The sequence below is a fragment of the Bombus affinis genome, chromosome 5 (assembly GCF_024516045.1).
Source record: "Bombus affinis isolate iyBomAffi1 chromosome 5, iyBomAffi1.2, whole genome shotgun sequence".
Lineage (NCBI taxonomy): Eukaryota > Metazoa > Arthropoda > Insecta > Hymenoptera > Apidae > Bombus > Bombus affinis.
In genome coordinates, this window is record NC_066348.1 from 6856621 (window position 1) to 6872193 (window position 15573).

Below are 15573 nucleotides of genomic sequence, written 5' to 3' on the forward strand. Positions count from 1 at the left end.
ATTACATTTAAATGACTTTTTCAAACAATTCTATCATACGTGTAATGAGTTTTCCTTTCACAAATGATTTCGAAGAAGACATGCTAGTATTTTTTATGTATTATATATGTAATTATTATATATATAGTAGTATATAATAGGTAATGAAATCAAATCAGAGTTGGAAAAAGGTCTTTTGGAAGGAATGCGGATGTGATTGGTCGTTTTTGACAGACTCAACACAATCGTAAAGTTAAGCACGAATATTGGCCGAAGGTGTCACATACACAGACAAAGCAATGTAGCAACGCGTGACACTGAGCAATGGAAGGCAGTACGTCCCTTGCCACTGTATCCTCCCACGAGACTTCTTTCCATCTTCATGTTATAGATTATAGATATACCTGCATATAATTCTATTTCATCGTTTTCTCAATGCCATAACATACTTACTTTTATTTAAATTCTACACTATTTTAATTTTCTATTAATTTTAAACATGTTATTTAAGACCTTTCGAGACCATAATCTACTCTGGATTATTATCTATAGTTTTTCTAACATCTCTGATGTCTACTAGAACCTAGAATTAGATTATACATATAAGTATGGGACCATATACATAACATACGTCTTTAAAATTTTTAACTATTACAGACCATGCTATTGTATCATGATCCAACTGCGCATTTATTTATAAGAAAATAAACTGATGGAAAATTTAGAAAAATGTGCAGAATGCTCATAATATAAAGAAATGTATAAAATATCCAAAGTACGGTATTATAATATTTATTATCGCATACTATATACCTATTGTAATATTTATCGTGTAAAACAAGTCTTTGCTTAGGTTCCATTAATTTGCATAAACATCCGCAGTCTAATGCTTGTCACCATTGTTGCAAGAAAAATCCACCTCGAAAGTGTTAAGGGATGTTCGCAAGCTCGTTGTCACGCTGTTAATACAACGCGTTATGCGTCGGTCCGTATAAAGAGCGGCACATTGCGCCAAGCCTATGCGCCGCGCGCTCCCGCCGCTGAATTAATAATCGAACTTACGTGGGTAGTTGCTCGTCTACCGGGTGTCTACAAGGCGAATGCATGCTTGACGAATCACCGACGATGGTAAGCGCCACTCGGCCATTAAAACACCGCCTAAAAATAGAAGAAAGCCGTGTTAACTTGATGGCGGCAGTGTTAAGCCTAGACGATGATGAATTGATCGTGATAAGAAACGAGGTAAAAACTGTATCGCTGGCACCTTTCTCAGGTACTTAGGTAGCCAAGGATGATAAGCAAGGGCTGATAAATTGACGCGTTATGTGCAGGTAATTGTGAAAGTCGCTTAAATAGCAAGTGTGGAAAAAGTGAATTTGTTATTCACTTTAATCTTACTCGTACTCTATTGTCTTGAATGAATAAGCAACAGCTGAAGCGTATAATATAGTTGGAAGTACCTATGTTTCTTACAGTACTAAATACTTATGTGTAATTTGAGTAATTAGTATGAACATTAAGCGACACATGCGAAAAATAGATCGTATCTTTTCTAGGAAAGAGTAAGAACGTCTTAGGTAGAAACTTAAATATGAATAAATTAGACACATTAGAATATCTAGTTCTAAAAGGATTGTACTCTACTGATATTGATAATTTAATTGATAATATAATTATAACATAATTGATCGAAATTTCTCAATTGAAATTGATATCGAACATCAAAAGACATTTCGCTAATATAAAGGAGCGAAATGAAATAATTCCTATATATCTAATACGAGTAGTAAACAATTCTAAATCATGCTATCAAATATACTATCTACGAATAAGAATAAGAAAACATCCTAACCAAATTCTAAATTAACAACATTTATACATGGATTATGTGTCGAAAATCTTGAAACCACGCTAATTGTCAAACAAGGATTGTCTGCTTCACGCGCGAACAGTAATAAAATTACTACGTATAAGTGACGCTTCTTCCATGACATGAATGGATATTAAGCACTCGAAGAACGCATAGTTTGTCTACAACTCACTGTTAAGATTCACGTTACAAATTCAGCCGGTTGATCCAGCGGGGCGGTAAAAGAGTACGATATCGGTCGAGAATACACGAGCAACGTGAAAAATTTACAAATCCGTAGTGTCGGTTACACGAATGGATTCCGAACAATACATATCAAACGCCATATCGTATGAAAGATTCATCGAGTTCTCGCTTTCGAACGACCCAAATGAAAATCAAATGGAGATAAATAAAAAAGACAGAAAAAAATAGTAGAGTCGATTTTCGAAAGGTCGAAAAGGAAACATATAGGTATGGATATTCCTTTCATACGTAATCGAGGCATCACTATTATATGCGATTGACACGCGATTAATCTTTTACGTACACAGGCATCTACTGCGCATTATAAAATGCATATACTGTCTTGGAAAACCGATAATTCATTTACATATAATTAATACATTTACACATAATGATATGTAAGTACATATACGAAAACATAGCACTCGTACAGAACGATATGATTCGTCAAGATTTACGAGTAGTTAATAGTTTGAATTCATTTCGCTTCTCGTTTCGTAATTGGTTAGGTTTAAAAATTGTGTTAGATTTCCACCAATAGAGTCTTAGAAGAGAATAATGGTAACAAAAATGGCGGATAATGAAGAAGAGGAATATAGTAAACGAGTTCCGAATCTCTGAAATGGACTTGAAAATGTCTCCAAGTACGCTAACCTAAAACATCGATTATTTAAAAAACTACTTATCGGATGAAGATGACCCTTATATAAATAAACATGACAAATGGTAGAGAATGTTACGTAGAAAACGTTACCTTGATATCATAATTCGATCCTGAGTTATTAAATGGTCACTTTTTCCACGAGACGACTGCTCGAACTCAGTTCTCCTGGTCTCTCTCGAGGGAACGCGCGCGCACGTCAAAACTACTCGAACGCATATTCTATTATAGCTTTATGTACAAGTAATTCACTACAAAATGTCACTTTTTACATTTCCCTTTATCACTTATCAATACCTATTAGTTATCTATCGATTAACTAAACCCAACTAGTCGTAATCTAGAAACTACACGATAAACTAGATCGAAAAAGTTAAGATGGCTATTGTATGATGCTCCTGTAAGTTACTCGATATTCGATTTCCCACTGCTATTAACTAGCAAAGGATGTAAAGTCGATGTGCGAGATGTATCGATTCTCGTATTCATGCAATACCATATGCAATACAGAGCGGCTTGCAACACTGATTGCTTTTGACAGATAGCTTATACGATATTGGAATAATAAAAAAGAATTGTCGTGAATATTGAATATTATTCGATCTTACGTGTGAAACAATACCAACAATTCCATGCAACGTTGTCAAGCTTATTGTTTCGTAGTTGCAGAATCCGGCGAGTTTCCATCGATTTTATAATATTCACGATCGATAATCTTCGATGTGATGTTTTCAGCAATAACATACGGTATGTATAACACCAAACGTTTCTCTTTATCTCTCTTTATGTTGTTTACTCGGCTACATTAGCCATTATTCCTGCATAAATACGTGTAAACTGTCTCTTAACCTATCCACCATTTCTTCGTAACCTCAAACATGATTTACGAGCAGAAAGGATGGTATAGATCATAAATATGATACAGCAATGATTCACTGAGTTGAATAAGGGAAGGTAAATTATTATAAGTATAATAAGGTATATTTTTAAACTGAGTTGATAAATTTAATGTAATTGTTTTTTAGCGACAATGTTGGTCAATCTAACTTAGTAGATACACTCAATTTTCTCATTTAACAAGTTAGTGTAACTTTCTATTTTTTAGTATCTCAAAATTCCAAATATTGTACGCTAGATTATTTTTCTCTAGATTTAGATCACGTGGTTTTATTTACAGTTTCCGGCTCGACTCGTTGGACAGAGAATAAACGCGTGACGTTTTTGTTAATCTTCAAAAGTGACTCATCATAGAAACGATTTCAACATTTGATAGAAGATTTTGAAGCGGATCCTGACGTACCATTAGATCCACGAAGAACGCGCCACGCCCTGCTTTCGACGTTGCCGTGTCCACGATGGACGGCCCGCATAATGAGAAACACGAATCAGTGGCCTCATCGTTCTCCCGTATCTTTAGTCGCGTGCGCTGCGACTCCGTGCGCGTTTGCCTTTGCTTATCGCTTTCTTGCGCAGCTTTAATTAGCTAGCCGCCATCTCTTGGTCGCTATGCTACTTCTACGTGCTTGCTTGTTCCTTTTATTTCTTTTGCAGTCATATATCTTCGCTCATAACCATAAAGATGGTACGGCGACGCTTCAAGGCATATATCAACAAAACACGTGCGAATTAGATGGACCATAGAATGTGCTTGTTAAGATACCAACGCAGTTAAAAGACATACACACAGGTTTCGTCATTTCGTAATACTGTTATTACACAATCAGTATCGGATTCTAAAATTAAATCAGCTCTCATCCCAGATTTGTCACGTGTAGATTGTCGTGTAAACCGAAGTAACAAAGTTAAATATGTCGCGTTTGAATCATTTGGAAATTTGAAATAACCAAAGATTACTTTAAACAAAATCCTGATGGCAGTGTTAAGGAGATTAAGGAGGTTACTTTAAAAGCGTGCACTACAGCAGCGACAACGACGACGAAGAACAAAGGAGAGCATTGCTTATGCAGGGGAAAGAAGGAAAAGGAGGGGACATGCCATAAGCTGCGTACCCGCGGCACGCCATCTACATCGGCTTTGTGTATTTCATGGTTGCGCAATAGCGCGCGACTCGAGAAAGCCGAGCGCGCGACGCACGCTGGCATTTTTGCTTTTGTACGTCGGTCATAGGGTTGCGCACAACACTTCGTCCAACAATTGATTGCGCTTCAAAGGGAGGCGAAACTCGAATCGGACGGCGAAAAGGAAGAAGGGGAAAAGTGAAGTCGTAAAAGAGGGTACGCAACACCCATCCCGCGACAAACCGTACCGAACAAGGGCACAGAAGGCAAGAGAGACGGATTACCAACATTACAGTCAGACGAAGAACAAAGGGGGAAGGGTGTAAAGAGAGAATGGAGGGAGGACGGAAGACGCAGACAAAGAGACGAAGAAAGAGGAAAGGTGCATGCGACGAGAAAGGGTGGGGAAGAGGAAAGGAAAGGAAGATCGGTCTCTTGGTGCAGAGCGTAGTGGTTATAAAGAGAAGCGGCATCGCTGCACGGCTACTTGGCTCTCCAGGGCCAGGATATTTCAATACCGACGGTGGTCGGCCACCGCCGACGTGGCTACGAAGAGGGGAAATGCTTGTGACGATGTGCGCTTGTACATATATATATAAATGTATATATGTAAATGGTGTATATATGTACTTCCCCTTGTGCCCCTCACCCACGTGCCCGCCCTACGCGACGGCACATACGCGGTATATACGGCTTTACACACCCGTGGGCGTTAAAGAGAAAGAGAGAGAGCGAGATATGACCGGTGGCACGGTAGCGCGCTCCGCTATTCGGGTTTCCTACACGAGGGGAAGAGTGTGATGGGGAGGGAGAGAATTTGCTGTCTCTGTTTGAACATACACAGAGGGGGAAAGTTGCGGCAAAACGGAAAGGCTGTTGTCGAAGGGGAATACAGGGACGCGCGCGGCACGGCGATGGGGACCTCGAACTGAACCGTCGACCGACGATCGTCCGTGAGCCCGCCTTCTCGACGAGTCGAGGGGAACGGACGTGGGCTGTGCCACTCGTCGATTGGTCGCCGTGCTCAGCGGGGTTAGAAGCGTTGGTAGCGCCTCGAGAATCCCACCAATCGAGCGCCACTGTCGTAGCTTTTTTATCCTGCTATTTGCGCCGAAGGACGGAGAAGAGCAGAGGTTCCCCCATCTGGCTCTCTCACTCCTTTTGTATCCCTCTCCTTTTCCTTTGCTGAACCGCTCTCCCTATGTGTTCGTCGGCACGGAGAGGACACTCTCGTTTCGGGATCCGTTGAGGTTGCACACGTTTTCACGAACAGTGCCGCCGGTTTTACTGCGACGCGCTCTATTCTACGTTGATCGTACTCGATACCGTGCGTTATCATTCCGGCGAGTTTCCGATTTTTACGAATAGTCCGTTCGAAAACGTCTGTTTATTATAAAAGCATCGTATGCGATGCCGTGCGGTAGTGTTATGTAGTGTGTGACAGTACGTCGCAAGAGGATACAGTGTTGCCAGATCGTAGGCGCGAATCGACACGGCAAAAGCGGTACCTTGATCGCTTGAAACATCGTGATTAAATCACGTGTGTGTTTCTAGAAGGACACATCGATCGACTCGTTTTGTTTGTGATAACAAGTGATAAACGTAACGACGGCATAGTCGATTCTCGAGTTGATCGGGTAATACGCCAGTGACATTTGGTGCGGTGCTATCGACGAAATAGAGTTGGCAACGTTGCATCGACTGGTCTCTCACACAAATATACGCATACACGTACCTAGAAGGGAACTTGGGGTGGCTGGCTAGCAGGCAGGCGGCAGGCAGGCAAGCAGGCAGGCAGCTTTCTTGTTCCGAGGACGGCGCTCCTGGTCGCGCCGTCTCTCTTTTCTACCTCCATTGCGCTTGCTCTTCTCTCCCTCTTCTCCCCACCCTTCTCGTCCTCGGTCACTCAATCACACTCTCCTTCTTTTGCTTTCTCTATCTTTCTCTCTCCGTTGTACGCGCGGCGCACGTACCGTTGAGAGTTTCTCCCTTCCCCTTCTGATACTCTTTCTCTACCGTTACCCCCTCCCCTCCTAACCTCGAGCGGGTCGGGCGAGTCCACTAAGCTTGCGAGGGGAGTTCGGCAGACCTCGGCTCTAGTCGGCCTCGATCCGCAGAATGTGCTAGACGCTGTGAGTCGATCGCTCCAGTTTTTACATATTCGTATATAGACAGACTCAACGCCGTTCACGAGGCTTTAAAACGTCCTACTGCACTTCGTACACGTATCCACGAGTTTCCAGTGCCTATATCGACGTTAGTTTTCACCATCAGTTTCGGACGCACTCGATCAGCGTATATCCGTACGACGGCCATGTTTGGTGTTTACGAGGTGAGGGGGAATTGCTGACGTCACGAACCCCGATCTTGCACGAAGGGAGTAGCAGCACCAGCAGAAGCAGAAAACGTGTGTTGCCGGCCAACACCAGGCACCACTATAAGTCTCGATACCAATTCGGAGACGAGACACACAAGTCGAGCGTACTCGTATTCCTCGACAAATATCGTACGCAGATTTATCCGTAAGGTGAACACACGTAGAAGAAACTCGCGGCGCGCAAACTGTGCCGCTTGAAATTCCCTTCCCGATGGGACGTGCGTGTACGCCGACTTCGCTCGTGTTCGCCGGTCTTGCCGCGACTACTGGCCTTTCAAAAAACATCGGTCGCATTGCCGCCTCGCTGCTGAAATAGCAGCCACTCTAATCACCAGTCGGTCGACTCAGTCCCAATCAGTGCGAAAAACATCGAGCAATGCCGAGTCTTCTCGTATACGAGACAACACGTGTTTATTGTGTTTACACGGTGTGTCATCTCGATTAAATTAGAGCATCGTGGTCAGATTACGGTATAGGTACATATGGTGTTACGTTACTCAGTGTGGTTTTTTAGTGACACCCTCCACTCTTTTATTGGATATATTAACAGCTTTTATTACGGATCTAACGAACAAGGATTAGAAACATGGATCTAGGTGACAGAGTTTACGCCGCGGAACGGATTATAAAGAAGAGGGAAAAGCGGGTAAGTAAGAGAAATGCGAACCGTCACCGGCAGATAGCGCCACTACATGGAATCTGTTTGTCTATGCGTCGTTGCCGGTTCCTCCTCCCCTCTTCGTGATCTTTCTCTTTCCCACCTCTATCGTTTCGACAATTCTGCCCCTCCCGTTGCGATTTCTATCATGTACGATGCTCTCGATATCTCTCATCGAACTCGAACAGACACGTTTTATTGGTACATTAACGTTTTATAGGAAATACTAAGTTTATTTATTTCGTTGCATTGTAAATATGCCTTTAAATATCTATGCATTACCGCGTGCCTTTTCGGGAAAAATAAATGTTATACTTCTTGACGCTGCAAATAGATAATTTTTAATTTCTTTTTAGTTTTTAATTTTCAAACTCATTATTCATTTAATTTATTCGAATTCTATTAATTGATACTTTTATTACAATTTACTACAATTTATTGAAACACTTAATGAAACTTTGTAATAAATGAAAGGATTACTAAATTTCTAGTCAATTTATGAAACTTATTGCTTGCTAATTAACCCAAACAATGTTTTCTTCTGAAAGATAAATGGGTTATAACTATATATATAACGTATAACACGTGATAGTAATTGGAAGTGTACAAATATACTTAGAATTCTGATTAACTTAATTTTACAAAAATTTTTTAATTTTTATTTGACAATCGTTTCATTTCCTTATATCACGACTTATGATGGCACAAACTAAAATATCAGAATTTCGTAACATTCAAAATTCGCGCCAGAGATATTATAACATGTTCGTAATCATATTCACACCATATGAAGGTGAATACACAACAGTCTATTATTCTCGTCCAAACTTACAAATTCAATATTTCAATTAAAGACGCGCTGACATTCATGTTTCAAGTGAAGAATCCTCCAAATGATCTCCCATTAAACTTACAATATTATTGATTGATTTATTATTGCACCATTATCTGTGATATGGTTGTTTGAAAACGGTCGCGATTTATGCAAGAATTTATGCGTTTTTACCGTGGCGGTGATCTTCGGAGTAACGACATGGTCTCGGCTGGCAACGTTGTAAATCGACATAAAACACGCGAGATTTCTCAGCTGCGAGCGGCTCATGCGCGATAAAGCAACGTGTCCTATACCTGCACAGTTATGTCATTGTTTTCCAACTGTCAGACTAGCTGCGCACCTAGAGCGGTCGGCATGCTTTCGTTCGTTGGCCGACGGCCAATAGGTGAGCCGTATCAGCGGTTCTCGTGGAAGTCAACGCCGCCCGTTTTATCGACCGTACGCTCCTACGGAGATGGATTCGAAAATCCGTCGTTCCGACGCAGACGCGCGAAACGGATCTTTGCAATCGGCCACATTCTGACATCGTGATCAACGATGACTGGCGCCAAGGGTCTTTTTATCGGTCGACGAATTCAAACAACCACTCATACATAATACATAACTATTATGTTTGTTATATAAAAATTCTATAAAAATAAGAAATTAAATTATGTATCAAATGTGTTTGTCATAAATTATGCCTGTATATAATAAAACAAAAAGGATAAAGTCGTAGTCATTGTAGATCTTTTATCGTTTTATGTGATATCGGAATTGTACAATTGTTAAAATTACGTAAAAATTAAAAATTTAATCATATATCAAATATCCTCTTGCAAAATGATATTTGCATATAGTGTATTAATCCATTAAGAATAAAGTAGCGAGATAATGTAGGAAAATTGCGTAAACACAATATTATTGAAAAAATAAGTTAAATAAATTATAAAGATTATCGTTTTATGAAAATATGATAAATATGGTGTTAACACTACGTTGATTTTTAATGAGTTAAAAGAAAGAGGATATAATTGGCTCTTATCGCGTATTGAAATTTTATGATTATTCTTATTAGAAAAATTGTGTATTAAATGCCCTCGTGACAAATTGTCATCTGCATATAGTACGTATGTTAATATGAAAAGGATAAAGTCATACATCGTAGTCATAGACTTATCTCGATTTCTCATTGCGTCTATGTCACAAATCTGCAAGATTTGGAAGAGTGCAATGTGCATTGCACAATTCAGTAGAGATTGTAAAAATCTTTTGGTTTCTATTAAAACGTTTCTCTCTTTTTTCTTTTGGTAAGAGCATCGTACCGGGAATGGAGGGACGATTTAAGGGATGATGTTTCGTTAGGCTACTTTTAGATGGAGAAACGATACAATTACCGCATTTTGGTTATCTTTCAATACATAATTCGTTGGGTTTATGAGTAATTATGAGTATGATATTGGGTATTTTGATCTGATTTAAGTACTTGTTATATTAATATCGTTCCTCTTGTATAAATAACATAAGTGATATATATTATAGTAATTCATTGAATGCAAACTAATCAGATAATTTTATAGATGATAAATCAAGTTTAGGATACTACTCTTTGTTACTCTACATTCACGATCTTAACATAAAGGGAGTAATAATTTGTGCATATTAGTACTCCTTGGAGTTTCTTATAAACATTTATTTTACAATAGTTAAATTTCCATTGTTTATACTTGCACATGTAATATAGCTACAAAATATTACACTAAAAATACTGATTTATTAGAAGTACTTCGACGTAGCATTGATATAGATGAGCTTCTAACAAATTTTAATTATTATTAAAAATATGACAAAAATAATAACACGCTAATAAAGATACTTCATTTTTGAACTGTATAAAATTATTTAGTAATTAAAAATATCGAATCTGTATCTTCGTGAGGTGTATAATTGTCGGATTCACTTCCATATTTTATTCTTATTGGTATGAATTATCTTTTATATGTGAATGATTTCTGTTTCCTGTAGGGCAAAGTAGAGTATTTCGTAAAATGGAAAGGATGGAGCAAAAAGTAAGTTAAAAGTACAATTGATAAAATTGTTTACAGGTTCATTAAAATAGATTATGAATGTAAGCATTTTCATTTTTTACAGACACAACACATGGGAACCCGAAGAAAACATTTTAGACGTCAGGTTAATTGAATTATACGAAGAAAGTCAAAAAGGTGGAGATGTGACTGCAAGGAGACCTAGGCGGAGGGATACTAGATATAGCGTAAATAATTTATTCATATTCGCAATTCATGTTCGCAAAATTATATATATGTAATATAATAATATATTATTGTGTACTGTAGTACATACTGCATATTTTCTAATTCAAATTTTCAAATTTAAATTATTGACATTACATTTAAATGTGTTTCTAATTAAATGTGTGGAAATGGAAATTATTAAAAATTAATCTTTCATTCAATTATATTGAAACCTTTTCCATTCTTAATAGTAAGATAATTATTGTATTTTTTTCTATAATTTTTAATGTAAAATTATATAAATATTTCAATAAACTAAACTATTTTTATAATTCACAGGAACACGTTCTGGCAAACTTGGTCGTCGAGGAAGAGCCCGGCGGAGACGAAAGAGTCGGAGAAGATAGTCAAGACGAATCAACTATCGGTAGCACCTCCGCGCCTCGCCTAAATCCCGTTGCACCTGACGAAGACACGCTTCCGAGTTCCGTCGATGGGCACGAATCGCCAACAGCCCCAGAATTATCTGCATCCGCGTTCAGTGTTGATTCAGATTGTTCCAATAGTAGTATAGACAGTCCTCTACTGCCTAGGAGAGAACCGACTGGCACGAAAAGAAAGGCCGAGGTTCTCAGCAAAGAATCAGGAAAAATTGGTGTTACCATTACTACGAGCAGTCCAAGCAGCGGTAGTGGAAGTCCTCCTCCAAACAAAATACCTCGGCTATTGCCCCTGAAGACTAACCCAACGTCTCCCTCTTATCACGTAAGTATTCATTCATTCCTCTTCTTCTCTTCGTCTTATAGAGTTTATCTATAGAGTTTAATCAGAGCTAATCTATATTTTGGATTTATAGATAATTAACAAAGTGATCAATTATATACAACGAATCTTAAAAGTGTCCATAATTTCGAAATCTATCAAAAATTTGTAGCACATATTATAATAAAGACAAAAAATAATAAACTAAATAAAGAATAAATTGAAATAAATTCTAAAATAACAAACATATAATTGTAAATATGTTGCAGAGTCACAAAGTAAACGGCAGGAGGCCGTCATCGTCAAGCGTGAAGTCGACACCGGAGGAACCGCTGCCAGCAGTGCCGACGACACCAGCTCCAGCGGTGCAAGAGAAAAAGCGTGCCGAAGCTGACGTGCCTCACGGTCCTCCACCCTCGCTGCCGCGTGCACCACCAGCACCTCTCTCCCCCCAGATAGACACGCCTCTGGAACAGCCTACCAAAAAGAGGCACTTGTCTGAACAAAAACAAGAGAAGTCGAACGGAGCTGTGACAGTAGACGCGAACGGTCACAAGTCACCTAGCCCTACTGATTCATATACAAACAACAACAGGTTACCAACCGTCGTCAATGGGCATCATAGTCATAACAATAGCAACAATCATAACAACAACAGTAATAGCAACAATAGCAATACATCGAGCGTGAAGCAGACGGAAATCTCGAAGTCCGACATGTATGTCCCTCTTTCAAGTCCTGGTACGGATTACTGGCACGCGCGGAATCCAGTTGCCGATCAGGTGTTCATTACAGACGTGACGGTAAATTTGAAGACCGTTACCATCAGGGAGTGCAAGACTGAAAAAGGATTCTTCCGGGAAAGGGATCCAAAGAGCGATATCTATTAACGATCTTTAAATAAGGACGCTTTAATGCGAATTTCTAATACTGAACCAGCTTGTAAATATAAATTATTTTCACACGTTGAAGTGTAGAGTCGAAAATGCTGAACATATATATATACACACACATATACGTATATATATATATGTATATACATACATACATTGATATGTATGTATTGACATCAAGCTATATATACATACATATATATATAAAGACTTTTTCTAAAAAAGTAAAACGGACTCTTTTTTGGTGATTGCGAAGAGGATGATCGAGGTTATGTGTAATTACAAAGAAATTGTTCAACTCACAGTTTGCTAGAACAAGATGTTACGTGAACCTAAAATTGAACGTGGATTTGATTGGGGACAAAAATTCGAACGGTCAGTTCCGACGTGTCGAATAGAAAATTATCGTGTAAGTCAGCGGATAAAAGATAATAAGACTATCGTTATGCGACAAGTAAACGCGAAAGAACAACGGTACATGAGTCGCTGTCACATCGTGATATACACTTGTACATTTTAAAGACGCTTGATAGACCGTAAACTCTCTGTACCAAAATCAGACAAAAAGAAAATGCAAAAAGATCTGAAAGAAACATTTTAGAGGATAAATAACATTTTCTCAATTGATTGCATTTCCGCTTGTATTAGAATTCTGCAGAAAAAAAAAAGATAAAGAATGGTGGAATACCATTGTAAATTAGTTAATTTCAAATTTTACTATGGTAAAATAGTACAGATCTGGAAAGAAATATTTTTCTAATTCATTTTTAGAATAATCAAAGCAGCTTCGTAGAAGCGTTTTAAGAAAATACTAAAAAAATGAATTTTCGAGTATATAGAAACAAAAATAACAAAAATGGAACTAATGTTATCTTGATGACGTATTTCTCAGCATTATGATATTATATTGTATTTAACTGATGAATATCACTCTCATTTTTTTCTCTTTTTCTTAGCGAGTAATATTTTGTCACAAAAAGAAAAGAAAAGAAAAGAGGTGTATTATTCGTTCGTAGATTTTAGATTTGTTTAGAGGCACGAACGCATTATTGATTTTTTTTTCAAGTTGTTATAGCATCACACTTACACAAACAGACCTACATACATACACATACAGTTCAATGCACAGTGACAAACAAGCTGAAAAAGGGAAGCAAAACGATGTACGTTATCAACAACATAGTACATGATAACTTTGTAATCTATATAACATGTTTTATATCGGTTGTCGGTGTTTTTGTTACGAATCGATTAAGTATTGTTTAAACGTGTTAGATGTTGCATTTTTTTTATATCTCCAAAGGTATCTTTTCTTTCATTTCCCTTTTTTTCCATTTGAATTTAAGGACTGACTGCGTATTATACGTTTTCATACACGCGACATTTAATTCCAACGATATATATATATACTTACGAATATGTATTTCGAGAAATATTTATGCATATCCTTGAGAGAGGGCCATTTTATTTTTTTAAGATGGGTTGTCGACGTGTATTCACCAAATAGGAATGTTCCTACCTCGAAAACGGTCATCTTGAACAGAGAATCGAGTACAACCAAATTCTAACGATCTTCTATCCAAACAATGTAATTAATTAATGTCGTTAAACTTCTTCAAAGATTGACTCTATTCTCTTCCTTTTATTTCATTTCATCTTTCTTTTTCTTTTTAACCTCCGCTGCACCGTACATCTGGCGCCGCGTGTCCACCAATTTCGGAACCAGTAAATTCGTGATACGGTTAATTGTATAAGCGTAAATCTTAAAAGGAAAAAAATACATATACGTTGCTTATTTATTGTAACTAATATAAAGAAAGAAAAGTTTTTTTGGTTTTTACATTCTTAGTATAGTATTAGAGACTAATACGCACAATACGTCCCATTTTATGAGAATAGAACGAGCCTCGTTCGAAAGACTTTCCTTCTCTGTCGTACATTACAATTGATTAACTATAATTTAAAATGATAAGTCGACGATACATTAGTAATAAATGTTTAATATTTCCTCCCTTTCTTTCTGATTGACTATGTACGATCTATTTCCAAGAGAAAAGCATAATTATAACGATTTATCTTTTTAAACGGGAAATGAAAATGGGACTATTTGTGTGTGGTTAGGTCGCGCGATTTCTTGTAATTCGCATTTGCAAGGAATTTTAAATACACGTTTATTAAATTGTTGTGTAATGTAAACCAATACACTCTGTATATTGAGAGAGAAATATTCTGTAAAAATTGTAAATAATTGAACACTTACAATTCTATGATAACAGAGCGATTTTAGAGCGAGAGAGAGAATGAAAGAGAGAGAGAGAGAGAGAACGCGTAGCTTTAGACCTTTCAGTTTATCATAATTGTAAATAGAGAAACGGAAAGCAAGAAACCCCTTTAAGTTGTAAATGTAAGAATCGCAGAACTGCAGATCTAGGAGAAAAATCCTTTTTAGCTTTAGAGACTTTGAGATAGACTGTGCGCGTACCTTCAATATTGTTTCTGTACTTATAGAAATATTCAGATTCTACTTATAACGATTTAAAAAAAAAAAAAGATGAAGTCAACACAGATACACATACACCGACACAAGGAGAGAGGAAAAAATGTGAAAAGATAACCCAGCGATTACGCAGGAATATACGATGCGAACCCCGGTAGTACCAAATTTAAACGGTAATTTTAGTTCTGTCTGGTACAGATTCCTTATATTTCAATAAAATCTTTATTTGAATTTTTGCTCGCGTGCAGTACTTGTTTTCCATCCACTCAAAGCTGATATTCATGCGCTTTATTCATTGAAGCAGCATTCAAAGCTTGATCAGTTTTTCTTTATCTAAGTTTCCACTTATGTTACTAGCCATAATGTGTAAAGTTAAGGGAGAATAAAGCAACAGTTACTCGAAAAAAGGTTTCGTCGAATAGAGTATGTTAAAGCATGAACGACATTATTGTGTTTAATGTTTTATCAATTTTCTTTCTTTTTATTAATATCACATATTCATTATTAATATTTAACGAATATACAGAATACAATAATATGAGTATGATCATTATAAAGATACAA

The 15573-nt window shown here is 37.6% G+C and overlaps 1 protein-coding gene and 1 long non-coding RNA gene across 4 annotated transcripts in view; one reads left to right on the forward strand and one right to left on the reverse strand.

Moving 5' to 3' along the window:
- LOC126916508 (uncharacterized) overlaps window positions 1-8920 on the reverse strand; it is a 165395-nt gene extending 156475 nt beyond the window's left edge. Inside the window, exons 1-2 of one of the 3 annotated variants that reach the window (XR_007710623.1) lie at window positions 8795-8920; window positions 1042-1137 (exon numbers count right to left, since the gene is read on the reverse strand). This is a non-coding gene — a long non-coding RNA (uncharacterized LOC126916508). Of the gene's footprint in view, window positions 1-1041; window positions 1138-2828; window positions 3537-6488; window positions 6638-8794 lie in introns of those variants that run through there. The other 2 variants (XR_007710621.1, XR_007710622.1) reach the window with 2 other exon arrangements.
- LOC126916499 (polycomb group protein Pc) lies at window positions 5874-15240 on the forward strand. Its single transcript, XM_050722345.1, has 5 exons — window positions 5874-7776; window positions 10628-10671; window positions 10754-10877; window positions 11197-11622; window positions 11889-15240. The coding sequence occupies exons 1-5, from the start codon at window positions 7717-7719 to the stop codon at window positions 12507-12509; spliced, it is 1275 nt and encodes a 424-aa protein (XP_050578302.1). The 5' UTR covers window positions 5874-7716; the 3' UTR covers window positions 12510-15240.
- Window positions 15241-15573: the final 333 nt, after the last annotated feature.

Coding starts and splice junctions, on each gene's coding strand:
- LOC126916499 (XM_050722345.1), top strand. CDS start 7,717: ATGGATCTAGGTGACAGAGTTTACGCCGCGGAACGGATTATAAAGAAG. Junction 10,878..11,196: donor GGAGGGATACTAGATATAGC/GTAAATAATTTA, acceptor TATAATTCACAG/GAACACGTTCTGGCAAACTT. Junction 11,623..11,888: donor CAACGTCTCCCTCTTATCAC/GTAAGTATTCAT, acceptor AATATGTTGCAG/AGTCACAAAGTAAACGGCAG.